This window comes from Papaver somniferum, chromosome 7 (genome assembly GCF_003573695.1).
Source record: "Papaver somniferum cultivar HN1 chromosome 7, ASM357369v1, whole genome shotgun sequence".
NCBI lineage: Eukaryota > Viridiplantae > Streptophyta > Magnoliopsida > Ranunculales > Papaveraceae > Papaver > Papaver somniferum.
In genome coordinates this window covers 257072701-257092484 of record NC_039364.1, presented here as the reverse complement: position 1 = coordinate 257092484, position 19784 = coordinate 257072701, and the positions used below count along the sequence as shown (strand labels likewise).

At 37.0% G+C, this 19784-nt stretch overlaps 1 protein-coding gene and 1 non-coding gene across 2 annotated transcripts; one reads left to right on the top strand and one right to left on the bottom strand.

Moving 5' to 3' along the window:
• The first annotated feature begins 8236 nt into the window (after positions 1 to 8236).
• Positions 8237 to 8307, top strand: TRNAG-GCC. The gene has a single exon. It is a non-coding gene; the product is annotated as a tRNA-Gly (tRNA).
• Positions 8308 to 10197: 1890 nt separating this feature from the next.
• Positions 10198 to 10863, bottom strand: LOC113296423 (3-hydroxy-3-methylglutaryl-coenzyme A reductase-like). The gene has a single exon (XM_026544730.1). It carries the CDS (start codon positions 10861 to 10863, stop codon positions 10198 to 10200), a length of 666 nt encoding a protein of 221 aa, XP_026400515.1.
• Between the last annotated feature and the right edge of the window lie 8921 nt (positions 10864 to 19784).

The window sequence follows — 19784 nt, the reverse complement described above, 5'->3', positions numbered from 1 at the left end:
CCGCAAAATTTGTGGAATAAAAAGAAATGAGCTGCCCAAGGGCCTTAATAAAAGAGAAACATAAAGACTCCGTCGGTCTTGTTTTCACAATACAAATCCTCTAATAAACAATCATGGATCTTGTTTTCAGACTACTTTTGAAAAGGAAAACTCTTGAAAAGGCAGATCCGTAGCGAGAACTCATGAATCTGGATTATTAAGTCTTAGTTTTAAAAGAAAAACGCCTCACGTGCAAATTTGTGATAGATAGCCATGGATTTTCCTGCTTTGAAATGGTGTTTGTGAAAATGAAGACCATGAACCCAGAGTAAAAAAGGTTTTGAAAGTACGCTGAACCCAGAATAGGGCACAACCATAATGCGCGTTTAAGGTGAAATCACAGGATAAGATAAATCTTTTACCGGGACAAAGTCCCTGTTTCTAGCGCCAGATTGTGAACACATAAATATCGAAGCCATCCACGTGTTCACAAACAATATTCGCATACATTCTAATTCTGAAATTGTACGTCGTATATGTAAAGGGGGTGATTATATCGATTCATCGACTCTAAGCCTTCGGGCTTGTCATTGTCTAGTCGAATATTATCATAAATAATGTTCGTATAAAAGGGGTAAACAGAGAATCAAACATAAATGTAAATCACATGACGTTCAATGTTGAATGTAAAGTGGTGAAATATAAATGAGACAAAGATTTACGTGGTTCGGCACTATGGCCTACATCCACGGGGCTGGTGTTTCACTATGTATTGAATGATTACAAAGATAGTCAAATGACTTTAGAGTACACATAGGTCTGCGGAAGTAGGGGGATCACTTACTCTTCCTATTTCTCTCTCCTATATTCTCTTATCTTTTCTCTGGATTGGTCGACCCCTTATCTCTTAGTGGAGAGGGGTATTTATAGGGTTGGAACGTGGGTCCTACTTCTAAGGTGTCGTTGTAATCTTATTTTATTGTGTTTTGTGCCCATTACGCAGAGGTCTTCGGCATATGCTGCGGCCTAAACTTGAATACGAAGGGTTATCCTCGCTTCTTCCACGAGCTGATTGACACGTGTATATCTCTTTGGTATTTAATACGGGTAGATGGATCTCTGCTCGTGTCAGACAAGTGTCTCTTAGTATGGTCACATCTGTGTCAGTCAAACTCCCTCTCAGCCGTTGATCTGGGATCTTCCTCGGGATTGGGTGTACTGACACCCAAAGGGTATTATCTGGTGCTCCTCTAAGACATCATACCTCTGTGATCCTCTGTACCAGACCGTCAGATCTGCTGACCGGTGGCATCTTCTGATGAGATGCTTGTTATCATGTTTTGATATCTTGTTTTGCATGTCGTCCACGTGTCTCTTCCTGTACACGTAGTGGATGATGAAAGGTGTACATACAAATCTTCAGCGGATAACTCCAGTTGAGTTATACTATCAGGGCCGGATTTGAAGGGTGGCAAGATGTGCTCCCGCACAAGGCATCCCCAAAAAAAAGAAACCTATTTTGAGGCATACTATATTTTTTTCGAGGCATACTAGATAATGCCAAAATAGGGTCACTAAATAAAAAACAACATCACCCCTCATCCACTATTTTTGATAATGACATAACTACCCTTATATAATTAGTGTAAATGATTATGATTAGAATTCATTAATTATGAATTTTAAGGATTGATTAAACATTAAATTATTAGTGGTGAATTAGTAGAAAAATCAAATTTATGTGAGAGAAAAAAAGCTTGGGTTTTGACTTTTGAGATTTTAGTGATTAGAAGTGACCAAAATGTTTGATTCAAATCAGAGGTAAACTTCTATCGATGTTTAATTTCCTTTTATAAGTTGAATCTGCCAAAAAATTGAATTTTTAAAACCCAGATCTGCCGACCAGATGAACAGTTCGGCTAATAACTTTTGAGCCGAACCTCTGTTTTTTGAAATTATACCTAGGTTCGGCTGATAACTTGGCAGCCGAACCCAGGTATAATTTCAAAAAACAGAGGATCGGCTCAAAAGTTATCAGCCGAATTTCACTCATAAACTGAATCATCCACTAGGTTCATCTTGAAAAATTGAGGTTCGGCTGGAAAATTGAGGTTCGGCTGAAAATATTGTAAAGTCGCATTAGCCGAACGTAGTGTTTCTCTAAATCATACACTAAGTTCGGCTCAAAATTGATACGGCAAGATCAGCCAAACTGATCTTCTGAATACCCTAAGTTCATCTTTGAAATCATATTCTACCGATCAAACAAAATAAAATCAATCAAAAACAAGATGGGTTTGTTACGCATACATTCTAAAATACATCTAAGAGCAATTGAGATTTGGATTTCGCATTCCAACATGGCTCACTTCGATTCGTGTTTCCTTTGTTTGATTAATTTCTTTATTGAATTGGAGTCCTAGATGTTCAAGTTAAAAATTTATTTTGATTTTTAATTTTAGGTTTTTGAGGATAAGGGAACTATGACAAATTGAAATTATTTAGGACTATATAGGTAATTACACTACCTTTAGACACCCCTTATAAACCGACCCTAGATAATATAATGGATGAATATGCCTCAAAAAAAATGAGTATGCCTCAAAATAGGTTTCAAAAAAAATTACAATTTTGAGTTATCAATTGAAGGCCCAACTTTCTTGATCTGCTCTAATTTGGATGGGCTGAAATATAGAAACGTTCTCAAGCCCAAAATCTGTAAACTTATGTTTACTTCCCTCCATATTAGGTAGTTACCAAAGTGTAAATTAAGGGAAATTCCAAGCATTAAAAACCTTAGAAGTCAACTCTCCTCCTTATTTGTTGGTACAATAGTTTTAACTATAAATTGAGAACTTAGGGAAATTCATAATTCATAGGATTGTGTAGGGAACAATATTACTATATATTATTTTGTAGCTAGGGCTGTGAAGAGATGTTATCTAAATGATTAAGTTTACATTTGGAATCGAATTTGTTCTCCCAATTTTTCATCAAGCTAAACATGTAATATTACATTGCTATTTTGGAATGTTTGGCACTAAATTATGTCTAACATAACTTCTACCTTTTGATACTTATATTCTACTAATACGCGCACTGAAACGGTCATACCGGCTAAAAATGACATTCTAGAGACGATGGAAAACTATATTATTTATATGTATCTTTGAAAAATTACGATCAAAAGGCGGTTCAAGAATTTTAGCACAAGGTCATCTTAATGTCAGATACGGCCCTGTATACTATTGCATCATCTATCAAGTCAATCTTGTCTTGTCCAGTGGAAGCTAACCTTGTGGTCTAAAGTGGGTATGAGATGAGTTCATACAGAGACAATCACTCAATGATCAACATGACCAAAATCCAGTTTCGAGTTTGTACAAAGATGAAAGTATCTCTTTCATATCATTTAAGATTTAGTTTCACAACAGTGAATTAGATGAAAGTATCTCTTTCATATCATTTAAGATTTAGTTTCACAACAGTGAATTAGTTTCTTCTCGTATCATTGTCCTCTTCAGAAACCATCTTTTTTTATAGCTTTAGAGAATCAATTAAATTATACTTTTCAAAATCTAGTGCGTGTTCTGAATAAAAACATTTTATTCAAGGAAAACAACAAAATCTTATTTTATCTTAATATGAAACCTACGGAGCTGGATAAAAAGTATTTAGGTCTTCCGATTTTCTTGGGTAGAAACAGGAACGCGAGCTTCAAGCCTATCATTACTAAGTTCAGGCAAAATTAGGTTCCTAGCAGTGCTATTGTTATCATTTGGTGTGTTTCATGTGCACAAGGTTATTAAGAATCTGCTTGAACTTCACAATTTTTACTCATATTTTCAAAGCAATATACCAATTTTAAATTAAAATTCAGAAAAATCCTAATTCGGCAATATCTTTACCGATTTTGTTACTTTCGAATAGGGTGTAAATTGGGTCGGGCCGGGCAGCCGACCTATTTATTAAATGGGACGGTATAGGGAAGGCCGGAACATCTCTTATCCATGAAATTACAAAGGCCGGGCGGGCAGGGTTATTTATCTACAGTTAGTACCCATGACCTATCCAAGCCTGTTTTGTAATTTGGGCTCGGGCGGGTAGGGCCGGGAGGGCCTTGAATATTACAAACAAATATATATATTATACATATATATTGTTAAAAATAAAAAGAAAATAGTAATAATACACAAGTTTTACTTAAAATTAATAATCAAATACGAGAATTGAGATGGGAATAAGATAAACCAAACTTCCTATAATTTTTCCTGAATTGAATCATCAGAAAAGGAAACTGCCTTAGATTTTGCTCAATATTTTTCTCTATATGGTTAACAAAATTAGACTCCAATGGAATAAACGTTAAGAAATACATATGAAAACTATGAGGGTTGATTGTATTAAGTATATGTGCCAAGTATATTCTAAGATAAAACAAATGAGAACAGTCACTTAGGCTAGGTAAATGGATAACACTGGCGGGATAACATGGCGGGTAGCATTGACGGGATAATAGGGAGGGTATTGGGCCGGGCAAGAAAATTTGAATTGTGGCCTGTGCCCGCCCTCTTATTTAAATGGACTAGGTCGGGCCAGCTCGTAAAGGGCCACGGTCACCCATGGGCTGTCATGGGACAGGGCGGACGGTACTGGGCCTCGGGCTGCCGGGCAAAATTTACACCCCTACTTTCAAACTTTTAAAGAAAAATGACTTGCCTAAGTTTTAATTTATATATGCGAAATTGATGGTATGTATTATTTTTTCACATACGAATATTTCCAAATGAATACATCTTTTTAGTATATTGATTTATTTTTCGATATCTTAAAAGTATTCATGCAATACAAAACTTAATACATACTCATACTATGTTAATGTATTTTGATTTTTTTGCACTAGTGTTAACTAGTTATAACATTGTAGCTTATGTATTAATAACACAATGTGTCGTGGTATACATTTTGTTTCTTGCATATGAATATTTGAAATTATAATCTTTTTACATATAATGTTTCTTGTAGATCACAATTTTTCTTTTTTGTTTGAGTACAATTTATTTCGCATATGATTTTTTATAAGTTTGAATATTTTGGTAGTTTTATAACTTTAAATAGTTTATTTGAAAGATAAAAACTAATGAAATTGTTAAACATTTTGGGTGCAGATCCTCTATGCCCAAAAACATGTGTGCCCTCTGTACCGACCATTCACATAATGACACATGTCTGACCTTGTTTAACCATTCCAAACTCTATATATTCATTCCGTATATATCTCATCTTCCTCTTTATTAATAAAGAAAAGGAATGGATAATAATATCTAAAGATTTGATCTTTGATTCTTTGTTTTGCATCGTCTGTTTTTTTTATCCTCATCTCCATATCTACACCATGCAACATCACAAGCACACTCCACGATAATATAACTGATATACATCTAAATGACCTAGTACCATAAAGAAAATGTATACAGTAACTAGTTTATACCTAATTTCTTCTTAATAAACTTAATAACAAATGTAATCAGAGAGTATCTTGATCACCATCGAATCAGTCCATCAAAAACAGATCGTTTCTAACCAGTCATACTGTTTCCATGGATATCCAATTGTTGCAAGTGCAGTGCAAATAAGTCCTTCACTTTTTAAAAATCTTTCTGTAATTAACGGAGATAAACAAGGAAATAACGTATTGACCAAGTTATAACTAAACAAGGAAACATACGTGTCGAAAGCTGATTAGTGGGTACAAAGGGCACAGGGTTATTTAGCTAAACAAAGAAATAAACATCTTAAAATAATTTTTGTCTTAAATATGGATAAATATATTAATGGAAAAAGTGGAAAGATTTTTTGTTGATAAATGTACATACTTACATTTAGTGATATTATAATGATACCTAAAAATATCGGTAAACACATAGTCTGAAGGAAAAAAAATATATACGTGCAAACACCAAATAATAGTTTTATACATATGCCAACACTTAATTTAAGATACTAGTGCGCAAAATAAATTGTACGTACATTAACATAGTATGAATGCCGTACTGAGTTTTAAAATACTGAATTTAAGATATTGAATTTCAAATCATAAAAGAATACTTACATAAAAAAAAGATATGTTCATTCAAAAATATTTGTATGTGAATTTTTTTAAAAAAATATACCACACATTTGCTTCAGGCTTAAGCCCTTTGTCATCTGGATGTTCTCAGGTCGGATCAGTAATTGGTAGGAAAGGTGTATGCTATAATAGATGCATGCTCCCTTGAATAAAATTGATCACTGTGCGCATCAAATCAGGCATTTTGCGGGTACGACTGGTGCAGCAGCGGCAACAGCAGCAGCGGCAACAGCAGCAGCAACAACTGACAACCACACCATATGACAAACCGTTCCCCCTCCCCTTTTGGGTATAAAAAAGTAAATAGAAATAAAAGTTCAAATTTTGGAATTCAGCAGCAACATGTAGCAACACCATATGAGAAAATGTTCCCCTTTTTGGAAAGCTAGGGATGGATTCTTTTTTTATATATAAAAAATAGAGACAGAAGTAAATATTTTGAAATTCAGTCTATAATTTCTTTCTCTTTGATGAAAATTATCTAGTGTAACAGATGCTCCCTTCTTGATTTTCTTTGACAAGCTAATCCTGTTTACAAGTTCTACAATTTTGAAAATTTTAAATTCAAATACTTTCTATTTCTTCACGACTTGAGGGCAAACGAAGCTTGTTGTCCATATGACTCTATCTCTATCAATAGTAACGTAGAGATAGTCAGATGGAATTGGTTTTGGTCCATCTGGCTGAAAGGATATGTACCATTAAACAATAAATGGAAGGGTAGGTACCATATCGTGTTTCTTGTTCCAAACCACGTAATAACTCTACAAAGCACAAAGGTAAATGCACAATGACACCAATTATTAGAACTTATGACTTACATTTATCGATTTGAAAAGATATTGTACTGGATTTTAACTTCATTGTTACTCCAGTCTTTAGCACCCACTGGTAGGACACAAATGAGATCAAACTTTGTTGAGTAACACAGATAGTGAGATTGAGCCTCATCAAATATAGATATCTGATATACAATTGTGAAAGAAACGTAACTAGAGAGAATTCTTAAAGACTCATTCGATTAATAATTCGGGTGTACTTTGTTTCAAGGCTTTACAGCCTATTTATACTGCTCAATAACACCGAGAGTTCTAAAACAGGAAAAGCTAAAAACATACCTAAACAAACTTAAACTCCTAAACAAAGAAAACTTCCAGAACAAACTCAACTTGAAACACATGTATTTCCTAAACAGAATAAGTTCTAGAAACTTCAAAACTTGACTGCCAAGCATCAATGTACGGATTCTAAACATAGTCTTGGTTAGACTTGATTGTCAACATCCTCCCTCAAACCAAAACTATGTAAACTTATCATTCCAAGTCTTTAACGTAAATCTTCAAATGTCTCAGCAACCTCCTCAGAACTAGGACAGAAATTTACCACAACTTCTTCATTTTTAACTAACTCACGAATGTAATGATATTTTATATTAATGTGCTTGCTTCTACCATGAAATACTGGATTCCTTGTGAGCGCAATAGTTGAGTTTTTATCACATACAATCCTTGTTGGATTTATCTTCTCATGATTTAATGAACTCAACATTTTTTTTTAACCATACAGCTTGAGTAGGACAAGCTGTTGTAGTTATATATTCAGCTTTTGTTATTGATAATGCAACTACTTGTTGCTTCTTTGATCCCATATGAAAAGCAAACCTTGAAGTGTTTTTCCTCTCTTCAGTATCTCCATCCCGATCACTGTCAATATAACCTATTAATTCAGCATTCTTTGAAGTACCATAAAAAATTCCAAGATTCTCAGTTAGGGAAGCTGGTTGTACTTGAAAAATATGATACCGACTTGTATATACTTCACCGGTATCCATTAGCTGTTAGAAACATCTTACACCATGCCATGCTATGACTGCCCTGCATACAACAAATGTCTTTATTCGAGGCGGGGAGATCATTTCAAGAGATCAACGGGTGCACGATCTCCTGTCAAGCAGACATTACATGTCTATAGCCGGTGTCCTTTTTCTCAACCCAAATATATGCAGCACCGGATTTATGTCTAAATATTCCATCTGATTTTCACAATTTGTAAGAGCCCATGGCGTTGACCCAGAGTCAACTGCGCATAAGCTAGTTTAAAAGATTAGGAACAATAGGAATTCAACAGGCACCAGTGGTCTAGTGGTAGAATAGTACCCTGCCACGGTACAGACCCGGGTTCGATTCCCGGCTGGTGCATTTTATTTTTCTTTTATCCCTTTTTTTTCTCTGCAATGTACTCAGACTAAAGCTTCTGAGCTAATGGATGTGCGCTTATTTATTGTGTTTAGGGATCCTGGTGCACAATGAGAATATCATAATTGGCTTAAAGTTCTTTAAACCAGGAACTTTACTAGTATCATAAGCAAAAACACCATTACCTAATTTACATATTTTTTTGCATCGACTGTAATCACTTCGATTGCAAACAGTCTCGACTGTACATCTATAGTGAGTACTCCTTAATGGGCTTGTCTTGCCAAAATATATACCAACTTATGTAGATTACTTGAGATCGAGCTCGTTGCCATGTTCTTAATCCTCGTTTGACCTGTAGGCTTATTTACGGGCATAGTCCTCCATAAATATTTCTGATCTTGGTGAACCATGATGTGAAGCCATGATCAGCAGATCAGAAGTGATTTTGTATAAACACTGGTGTCCATCAGTTCACCAGCAAAATAATGAGGCAGCTAAGGCATCATGACAGAAGACTAACTCAATGAGTATCCAGCTGATCCGAAGGTTAATTCGATGATTAAGTGAGCAGCCTTCTAAGAATTCTAGGAAGGCCGTTTACTAAACTCGCTCCTTTCAACTGCTTTTACATGCTCGTAGCTTGATTTGTTTGCAAGATAGGATTCATCTGGCATGTTCATTGACAGAAATCTACACAAAACTATGTGGTAGGTTTATCGGCCTTTTGACTAAAATTTACACAAAATTGGTTAAAAAGACCAAAATCAACAATTCCTGGGTGAAATTGACAGTTAGATTTTGATACTGTTTAAATGGACAAAAATATAAAAATAGACAGGATGTAACCAATTTCATCGTGCCAATTTTCAAATATTTTTTCTTATTTTTAATTTACGCAGGATGTATCCAGTTTCATTCTTGCTATTTTTTAAATTTAAGCTAGGATGAAACCAGTTTCATCCTTACTATTTTTTTTTTTTGCCATTTCACCCAAACTATTTTTTACTCGTCCATTTAAACCGTGATTTAAAAATATTTGGACAAATGACCCATTTTCCGTAAAATCTATTTGTAGTCCCTGAAATTACTCAAATGAAAACAATAATATCTGGTGCATAACGAAACAAACAGAAAAAGTTAGGTCATGAAGACTAGAATCACTAGTTGAGTACCTGATATTATTGAATGTTTGGACTTTATTGCTTCCCTGATCTAAAATTAAAGTAATGCAAGTGCTTGCCTATTTGGTTCTTAACTTGGTCATGTGTCCAAGAGATATGATGAGAAAATCATAGTTTTTTTCTTTTAATTTTTTTGAAAGTTTTAAATTATGTGCTTTTTCTCCGGTGATGCTAGAGATTATGCGGTTTTCTCTCTCAATATCTCTCGTCAGGGACGGTATTGAGGGGTGGGTTAGAGCAACCACAGTCATGAGACGGACCAAATACCAAAAGCCAGACTAAAAGCCAAAAAAATTTGGTATTCTGGGTGTTCAAGCGCAATGGGGGACGACCAAAATTTGGTGAAGCGTAACTTATACGAACGCTTGGTACAGACGGAACTTATACTCACGTTTCTTGACCGAGCGTTCTTTAAAATATGCGTCTGAATGAAACGGAGTTATTACGTGCGCCTGATTGAGGCGTAGGTATAGTTCACGCCTAACATGGGACGGCGATGGGAAGTGCGTCTACCGGGACGGAGAAGTTATGTGCGTCTGATACATACGGAGATAGAAAGTGCGTATGACTCGGGCAGACATAGAAGGTGTGTCTGGGTAGGGAGGATATGGAAGGTGCGTCTGTGTTGGGCGGACATAGAAAGTGCGTCTAGTTCAGGCGTAGATGGATTGTGCGTCTAGTTCAGGCGTAGATGCAATGGCAGAACCAGTCAAGTTTGTAACAGAACACTAGTAGCACCCCCAGAAACGTAAATCGCTTTACACCCACGGTTTGTACTAGCAATCAAACAACCTTCAGTAGTAGCCATTGGTACTGAATATTCTCTCCCATCAAGTAACAACGGACCAGCAATACCAACAGGTATCTGAACATATCCAACTGGCATTTCACAACATTGCCCTAAAATTGATTCATAATCAAATCCTTCCAACGGTAATCCATCTAGAGATCTTCCTGTCATTCTTTGCAATGCTTCTCTTCGAATCGAAGCTGCTCTTTTACAATCCCCTAGCTTAGATTCCAACGAATACGATGGTAAACTCCCTGAAACCACGGATTTAATGACTTTTTCGTCTTTTTCGGATGAAGGTGTAATCAATGGTGGTAAAGAAGGAGCAGTGGTACAATCATCAAGAGAAGCAGGACACGGCCCTGGACGTTTCCTATCATCTTCTTCAATAAGGAATTGATGATGTTCATTTTCGTTCTCATCTTCTCGAGTAGAGACAGATTGAACGAAATCAATACCAAAAAACCCTAAAAGATAGATAAAAGAAGCGATGAGAGAAACAATTGCAGCAATTTCAGATAAAGTAACGACATGAAGAGGTGTTAACAAACGCTCACAATACGTGCGCCCATTCCAGACGCTCATAATACATGCGCATCACACAGACGCTCATAATACATGCGCCTCACACAGGCGCACGTAATACATGCGCCCAAACCAGGCGTTTTTAATAACTGCGCCCCATTGGGACGTACATTCTAATTACGCCTGCTATGGGGCGTATCTTTTATCTCCGTATGGCCCGGCGGTGTTTATAAATACGCCTAATTCAAACGCTCTGTATACATCCGTCCCAATATCATACGTTCTTTATACATACGCCCGGTGTGGAGCGCCCACTATACTTCCGTCTCGATTCATACGCTCGTAATAACCCCGTCCCACTATTGATCATTTTAGTCTGGGTTGGCGACCACATTTGGTCACAAACCCTAATTCTCTGGACTAAATATGGCTTTACTCCTCACCACCACGGCACTTTCTGGGACCAAATTTGGGTTTAGTACCCAAATTTAGTCGTGACTGTGGTTGCTCTTAGGGGTGCTCCAGCCACCCCCAAATCCTAAAAAATCACTCAAAAACTAATTTTTTTCATGTGTAATTTTTGGAAAAGAAAATAATAGTCCCCCTAGAAATTTAATATTTAGCCCATAGTGTTGTTTCGGTCCATCCAATTTTTCAATCCTGCTTCGGACGCCGTCTCCCGCGAGGAAATCTAACGGTTTTAGGTGCATTCTTAACATCAAGATCGTATAGTGTCATGTGGGGTCCCTGTTTTGTCTGTGTCTTTCGGGATGTTGTGGGGGAATAGTTGGCGGTCAAGCTATCATTGTTGCTTTTTCTCTCTTTTTACCAACCACTCCAAAGCTGGAAATTAAAATCCCTAAGTTACCAACCCTGACAAGAGTTAAATACAAGCTTCACCTGCCTTGTCCTTAGTTTCTGTATACAGAAACAAAGTTAAAAATTAGTGACCAACAAGTCGCTTTGGCCGAGTGGTTAAGCCAAAATTAATAATGAGTTCTTAATCAAAAGTTTTGTTTGCTTTCATTGAGATTTGCTTGTAGATCACTGCAGTTCACTAGTTATTTTCTCTATTGTGAATGAAATGCAACCTTTTTCAGCAGTGGTCAAGTTCAGCAATTTTAAACTCGGCCGAGCGGCCAACTGACACCTTCTTCAGGCTCTCACGTATATGTCAGTGATTATACTCTATCAACTTCGTTTTGATTTGGTTGTTTGGATTCTGGAACCAAAATCCAAAATGACAGCGAGCACAACAATTCGTAAGTCGTTTCGAGGATGGCATGCACGTTGTTCGAGAATCTTTAGATTTATGGGACGATTTTGTCTAATCAGAGTATTATATCCCGTACTGCATTATTGTCGTTCTATGATTTTTGAGATAACACCTTTAAAAAATCTCTACTCCTCAACACTAAAAAACTATCGGACACGAAGGAGATGGAAAGGTATGTACTATACATAAATATTTCCACAATTTTGTTAATTAAAATCATTTTTTATGTGAATTATTATGATAATAAAAGTTATTGTTCGTAATCACAGTTTGACAACATTGTTTACAAGATTGAAACCAAGAACCAAGGATTCCTCAACTACACATCATGGAAAATTAATTCGAAGAAACTTGAAGAGAAAATGATATCGAAGGGAGTGATGTCAGGATTTTCTTAGAGAATAATCATTGACAACCGCGGAATAATGGATTTTGAGATATTATGATGAATAATAAGTAAACCAAGCACAAGCAACTATAAAATACGAGAAAGATAAATCAACTCACAAGAAACAAGATTTATAGTGGTTCGACCAATACATACAACTTGAATATATTGTCTACGTCCACTTTGAGCCGCACCAACTCAAATCCACTATGAAGAAAAACGATTACAACGTCGTGTGAATCCCAGCAAACTCTTGGTTACACCACAACAATTACCCGAGACGATAACCTTGTCTCTTGTTCCTCACCAATATGCTCTCACAACGAAACCCTAGCTTTAGCCCTAAAAGCTATACAAGAAATCTCTCACCGATCTATTAATCGTTTTCTACACACTATAATTCTACAAGGCCTAATTACCTATTTATATAGGTTACAAATTTGGACACCAAGAATCCTAACCGGTTTAGGAAACCCCTTCCCTAAATAACCACGGCTAACTTTAGGAAATAATTAATTAGTCTTCAATAACTAACAATCTCCCACTTTGAAGACTCATTGATTGTCTTCAATTCTCCTTTTCTTCAACTTTGGATTGACGGCGCTAAAACATCTTCATGTCAGTGCGGCTCCCTTCCCAGATCCTCATTCTGAGAAACCAACTAAAACCTTGCAGAGCTTTAGCTTGTCTGATGTAACTCCCTTGGTAAACATATCCTCCGGATTCTTCGAACCAATAATCTTCTCGAGCTTCAACTCTCCTTCTTCTAAGAGATCCCGAATGAAATGATTACGAATATCTATATGCTTCGTCCTAGGATGATGGGATGAGTTCTTGGCTAAATGTATAGCGCTTTGACTGTCGCTAAACAGAACACTATCTCGTTGTTCCTTGCCCAACTCAGCTAATAAGCCTTGTAACCAAATCATCTCCTTGCTCGCTTCTGTCACTGCTACGTACTCCGCTTCCGTAGTAGACAATGTTACCAACTTCTGTAACCGTGAGTTCCAACTCACTACAGCTGACCCCAAAGTATAAACATACCCGGTCATACTTCGCTTTTTATCTACATCACCTGCGAAGTCTGCATCCACATAACCCCTCAAGATAAAACCACCTCTTCCATAACACAATGGTACGTTTGTGTCACCTCTCAAATATCTGAGAATCCACTTCACAGCTTCCCAATGTTGTTTTCCCCGATTGCTTGCATATATACTCACTACTCCCACTGCATGTGCAATATCCGGTCTCGTGCACACCATAGCATACATTAGACTCCCAATAGATGAAGAATATGGTACGTTAGTCATGTACTCCTTTTCTTCATTTGTCTTTGCACATTGCATACTTGAAAGACGAATTTGACTTCCAAGTGGAGAGATAACCGGTTTAGCATTCTCCATATTGAACCTTTTCAACACCCGTTCAATATATTCAGCCTGACTAAGCATAAGAGTACCCTTAGCTTTGTCCCTTATGATCCTCATACCAAGAATCTTCTTTGCTTCACCAAGATCTTTCATAGAAAACTCACTTGCTAATTGTTTCTTAAAATTCTCAACTTCTTGTAGAGATGTTCCGGCAACCAACATATCATCCACATACAGTAGTAATATGATGTAGTCATAACCATTCCTTTTGAAGTAACAACAATGATTTGCATTACACCGTGAGTAACCACTTCTATGCATGAAGTTATCAAACTTCTTGTACCACTGTCTCGGGGCTTGTTTTAAACCATACAAACTCTTCTTTAGCTTGCACACCATCTCTTCCTTGCCTTTTACTATGAATCCTTCTGGCTGCTTCATGTAAATTTCTTCATCTAGGTCACCATGAAGAAAAGCTGTTTTTACATCCAACTGTTCAAGGTAGAGATCTTCAGAAGCCACTAGACTTAACACTACTCGTATAGTAGTCATCTTCATAACTGGAGAAAATATCTCGTTGTAATCAACACCAGGTTTCTGCTGGAAACCTTTCACAACCAACCTCTCCTTGTAGCGAATTTCTCCATTTGCTTCAGATTTCATCCGATAAACCCACTTGTTATGCAACGCCTTCTTACCTCTTGGTAATTTTACTAACACCCAAGTGTCATTCTCCTCAAGTGAATTCATCTCATCTTCCATAGCAAGTTGCCACTTTCCTGAATCATCAGCCTTAGTGCTTCTTTAATATCTTCAGGTTCACCTCCATCCGTAAGTAATAGATAATTCAGAGCATACCTTGGGTTCGGTTTCAGAGTTCTTGACGATCTTCGTACTTCTTGTGGAACTGTAGGAGTAACTCCCACTGCAGCAGAAGTCCCTTCTTGTACTTCTCCGCCAACAGCAACATCGTGCTCTTCTTGTACCACACTTTTTCCAGAAATATCATCAATATCGATATACAACTCCTTATCGACGCTGCTTGACCTGACATCTTCAACTTGTGTTGTATTCCTGTCCTTGTACAACTCATTTTCATTAAAAGTGACATCTCTACTTCTAATAACTTTGTGACCCTCATAGTCCCAAAGTTTATACCCAAAAGCGTCAATTCCATAACCAAGGAATATACACTTTTTTGCTTGAGCACCTATCTTAGACCTCTCACCGGTACTAAGATGAACATAACCAACACAACCAAAAACTTTCAAATAAGAAAGATTTACCTTTTTGCCAGTCCAAACCTCCTCCGGTATTTTCATATCTAATGGACTACTAGGTGTCATGTTAATTAGATAAGCAGCCGTCTCAGTTGCATGTGCCCAGAAGGTCTCGGGAAAACCAGACTGCAACCTCATGCACCTTGCACGTGCATTCAACGTCCAATTCATACGTTCTGCTACTCCATTCTCCTGTGGCGTCCTTGGAACTGTCCTCTCCAAACAAATTCCATTTGTAGCACATAACTGTAAGAATTCTGTTTTGTCATACTCACCACCGTTGTATGACCTTAACCACTTCAACTTCAGACCAGTTTCTGTTTCAACCAAAGCTTTCCACTTCTTAAACACTTCATACACCTCAAACTTATTCTTCATGAAGTAAAGCCACACCTTTCTTGAGTGACCATCAATAAAGGTGACATAATATTGGAATCCGTTGTGAGATGCAACATCAATTGGTCCCCATACATCTGTGTGAACGAAATCAAGTTTCGCACTTCTCAAATCTGTTCCTCCTCTGCTGAAGCTAACCCATTTTTGCTTTCCAAGAACACAATCTCCACAAAAACTCATATCAGCAGATTTCACCTTAGGTAGATATCCTCCCGAACATAGAATATTCATGTTCTTCTCACTCATGTGTCCTAATCTTCTATGCCATAAGTTAGTATCTTCACCACTACTGGCCACTGCTAAAGTAGTTCCATCTGAAGTCCGGTATAGAGTACCGAATCTAACTCCACGAGCTAACACCATAGCCCCTTTCTTCACTTTCCAATTGTGTTTCGTTAACACAATTTCACAGTCATCATCACAAACTTGGCCCACAGACACCAAGTTCTTCTTCAAATTTGGAACGTGTCGTACATCCTTCAATTTCCATGTTGAACCGTTGACTTTCAAGATCACATCACCCAAACCAATGATGTCGCATGCTTCACCCAAAAAATATTTATTTGGACGTGTGACATGGGAGAATTTATTTTCAAATTTGGACGTGTGACATGGGAAAATTTATTTTTTTCTTACCAAAAATATTTCATAACGTTTTATGTGCATAAATGACGACATTATTTCTTACCGTTTTTTGACTATTTTATGACTGATTTATGTCGATATCATGCAACATAATTTCGCACATTAATGTGCATTGATTTCACCTCTCTCATTTCTACATATAAAAGGGACTAGAGTTCTTCATTCCAAAATGTGTTCAGAAGAAGCTACTATCCTTCTTCTTTTCATCTTTCTCCCTCTGTGTGGTTTTTATATTATGTGCCATTGATGTTGATTTCATAAGAGTGGGCAAGTATTATAATGTTTATAGTATTTGCAAAGGGCAGTTTTATCCTAAATACGACTTCACCACGGGATATAGGCATCACTCATTTTGAGGCGTACCGGTGAACTATCGTGTTAAGGACAGCGTGTTGAACACGTGATTTTGTCCTCTGTTTGTTTTTTTCCATTAAGTGTTTATTTAAGATTTTTCATAAATTTGTTTCTAACATCATTCTTTCAGTATTTTATTGTTGCAGTACCAACACGTTCCACATAACCTTTTGAATTACCGAGACCAAAACTACTTAAGTTCTTGGGTTTTCTACCCGTTGGATGCTTTGGGTCGTATATATAAAAATGAAATGCCAGTCATTACTAGAATATGACCGTTCCTGAAAGATGGCATGAGCTTCAAAGCATCATAGTCATACATATATTCAATGTGATCAAATGTATAAAGTGGAGCCCAAGATTCTTGAACTGCATAATCTTGCATAACCCAAACTTGAAAAGAAACCTCAGAAACCGTAACAGCTGCACAAAGGCATCCTTCCAAAACTCCAATGGTAATCTTCTTCTCTAAGAGTTTTTCTGGAAGTTGCAATTCATCGAATTTCTCGTTGCAGAAATCAAAAACGACTATTAACTTGGATGAATTTTTGTTACGAGCTTGGCCTAACCAGTGAAAGGCTCCTTTAACAAGCACACCAGTTTGTCTCTCTTTATGAAATGTATAAGGCACGGGTCGACTAATTTTCCATGTATTTGATCTTAACGTATACACGAGTAACTCGGTTAATTCAACATGCTCATCTAGGAATATTAACTTATAATCATCAGCCTTGCAATCATAACCAAAAGCATTAATATGGATGGAATCATAACTAGGTACTGATTTGGATATTATTCTCTTGTACTCTTTAGTTGCTGGGTTACAAAAACAAATGGAGATCTCATGCTCAGTACTCCGACCCCATATGCAAAACTAGACCATTACATGAACCTAAGAATCGAAGAATCCCATAGGAACTGAATTTGTAATTTAACAATTTCGCCAGTCACGCCATGATCAGTCCCACGCCCAATTCTATATTTTATCATATTTTTATTATCTTTCTTGATCTCATGAAAATCCCTTCATTTGAACAAATATCCTTCGTTTTAAGGAAACTACTCAGTTTCATGGTGTTTCCTTCGCATCAAGGAAATAATATAAAACTGAGAAAGGTGTCGTGGGACCGTTTCTACTAGCCGGCCGGCTATGCCCTAGTCATGGCCGCTCTCACACATCATGATTCCTCATTATTTTGTTATTATTTCTCTCATCTCATGAAAACTCCTTAATTTCATCATATTTCCTTCAAGCCATGAAAAATAATATAAAATTAGGGAAACTTGTGGGACCGGGCCCTAGCCGGCCGGTCATGCCCTAGCCAGTCCCACACGCCCCTTATTCTATTTTTATTATTTTTTATGTTTCCTTCATCCCATGATATTCCTTGATTTCATGATGTTTCCTTCAAATTATGTAAATTCCTTCAAATCATGAAAATAATACATAAAATTAGGGAAAGCTCACGGGATCGGGCCCTAGCCGGACGACCATGCCCAAGCCGGCCCTATACGCCCTTATTTTATTATTATTAATACTAGGTATCACCCCGGCCTACGGCCGGGGCTCAACCTTTAAAGTTCTTTTTATTGTTTGGTCGGTCGGCCAGTGTCTTCCCATATTTTAGTCCATCTATAATAGTCGGGAGTATATTTAGTTAGTCTGGTCAATACCACAACGGTCCTGGTATTTAGTTGGTCGTGTCATATTATACAGTGTTAGTTAGTCGGGTCACAATAGCGTGTTCAATTAGGCGGATCATAGTAGCCGGATGGGGCCGGGGCATGGAAACTTTAAAGGCAAATATGATATCTGCATTAAAATTAGCCGTGATTAGGTAAAATCTATAGAGTCTTCAAATTAATATTTATTTATTTTTTTGGTAAAATCATAAAGGATATTTATAGTTAGTGCATGGAAACTTTCAAGGAAACCGACACGCATTAGGAAATCTTGATTCGAGTCACATAAGGAAATGTTGAGTCTCGTTTTGCACCGGGCCGGGGCATAATCCACGCCGTCTAAAACAAAATATTAAAAGAAGATCATCTCACGAACCGACGGACGTAAATATCTCTCAAAATTATATGTCTAAAACGGACGGATGGATAGGAATCTCGCCAACTATCTTTCTCAGCCGTCGGATTGCCGAAATCAAGGGTCGTCAATTACCCAAGACATACATCACTTCTTTTTATAACAGCCTTATTATTACTTCAAAGTCATATATTCTTATATCGTGGCATCAATCCCGAACGTCCAAAATAATAAAATCCCCGTCATATATACAACGGACGGATGTACATTTCGCGAACTAACGGTCCAAGCGGCAGAATGGCCAAAGTCGATGTTTGGATCTGTCCCAAGGCTAATTTGTAATATGCGTGAATCTAATATCTCTATACATGGTTCTAAAATTGTACATAGAATATTAGTAAACTACACCGAGTTTGTTTGTCCATTTTGTTGTACAACTTTGTCTCCATTCAGCAATTTGTACATTTGCATCCTCAAAGGTCTCATTGACCGAGTCAAACTTTTAGGCTGTTCATTTTTTATGTTTTTGGGCAAGGTTTTATGCTTGCTCCTCGTACTTTCTTTAAATTGCAAATTAAATTATGTCATTGGGTATTTAATTTGCAAGAGATGATTTCATGGGGTGTTATTCATGTTTTTGAGTTCGTGTCTATTTGGTAACATTTTCTTTTTGCTTTGTCTTAATTTTCTGCGAAAGGAAGAGAATGAAGCACCAGGTTGCACCCGGGTGAAGCTTCCTGCCCAACAACTTTCTCCAATTTCTTACTTTACCTTACCATAACTTAGTTAGTTTAACTTGATACCTACTACATATATAGATACTGTGATACTGTGCTAATGTCCTACGGCTGTACACATTTTTTTTGAAAAAACAAATTGCGATTTTTTTTGCATTGGTTTCCTTTTTTGTTTTTTGTTTTCCCTTGTTGGTGAAACGTAAGTATCTCTCAAAACGTTGTCAGATAAGGAAATTTGAATATATCCCTCTCCCATATTTTTATTAGGAAACGTAGTTAACGTGGTATTTTTTTCCCGATATATAATGGTCAAGACATCTTATTATGGAAGCATAGTCAAATCAGGAAACCCAACAATCCGACGGACGTCTATATAGAACATATAACGAATCGATCCACGCCGTGGGATGACGAAATCGATGGTCGGATTTATCAGGCTACACACACAGCACTTCTTTTTATAATATAGATTATTTGTTTCCTTCATCTCATGG

Excerpts from the sequence above, each read along its gene's own strand:
- LOC113296423 (XM_026544730.1), bottom strand. The coding sequence starts at position 10,863 with ATGAGCGTCTGGAATGGGCGCACGTATTGTGAGCGTTTGTTAACACCT.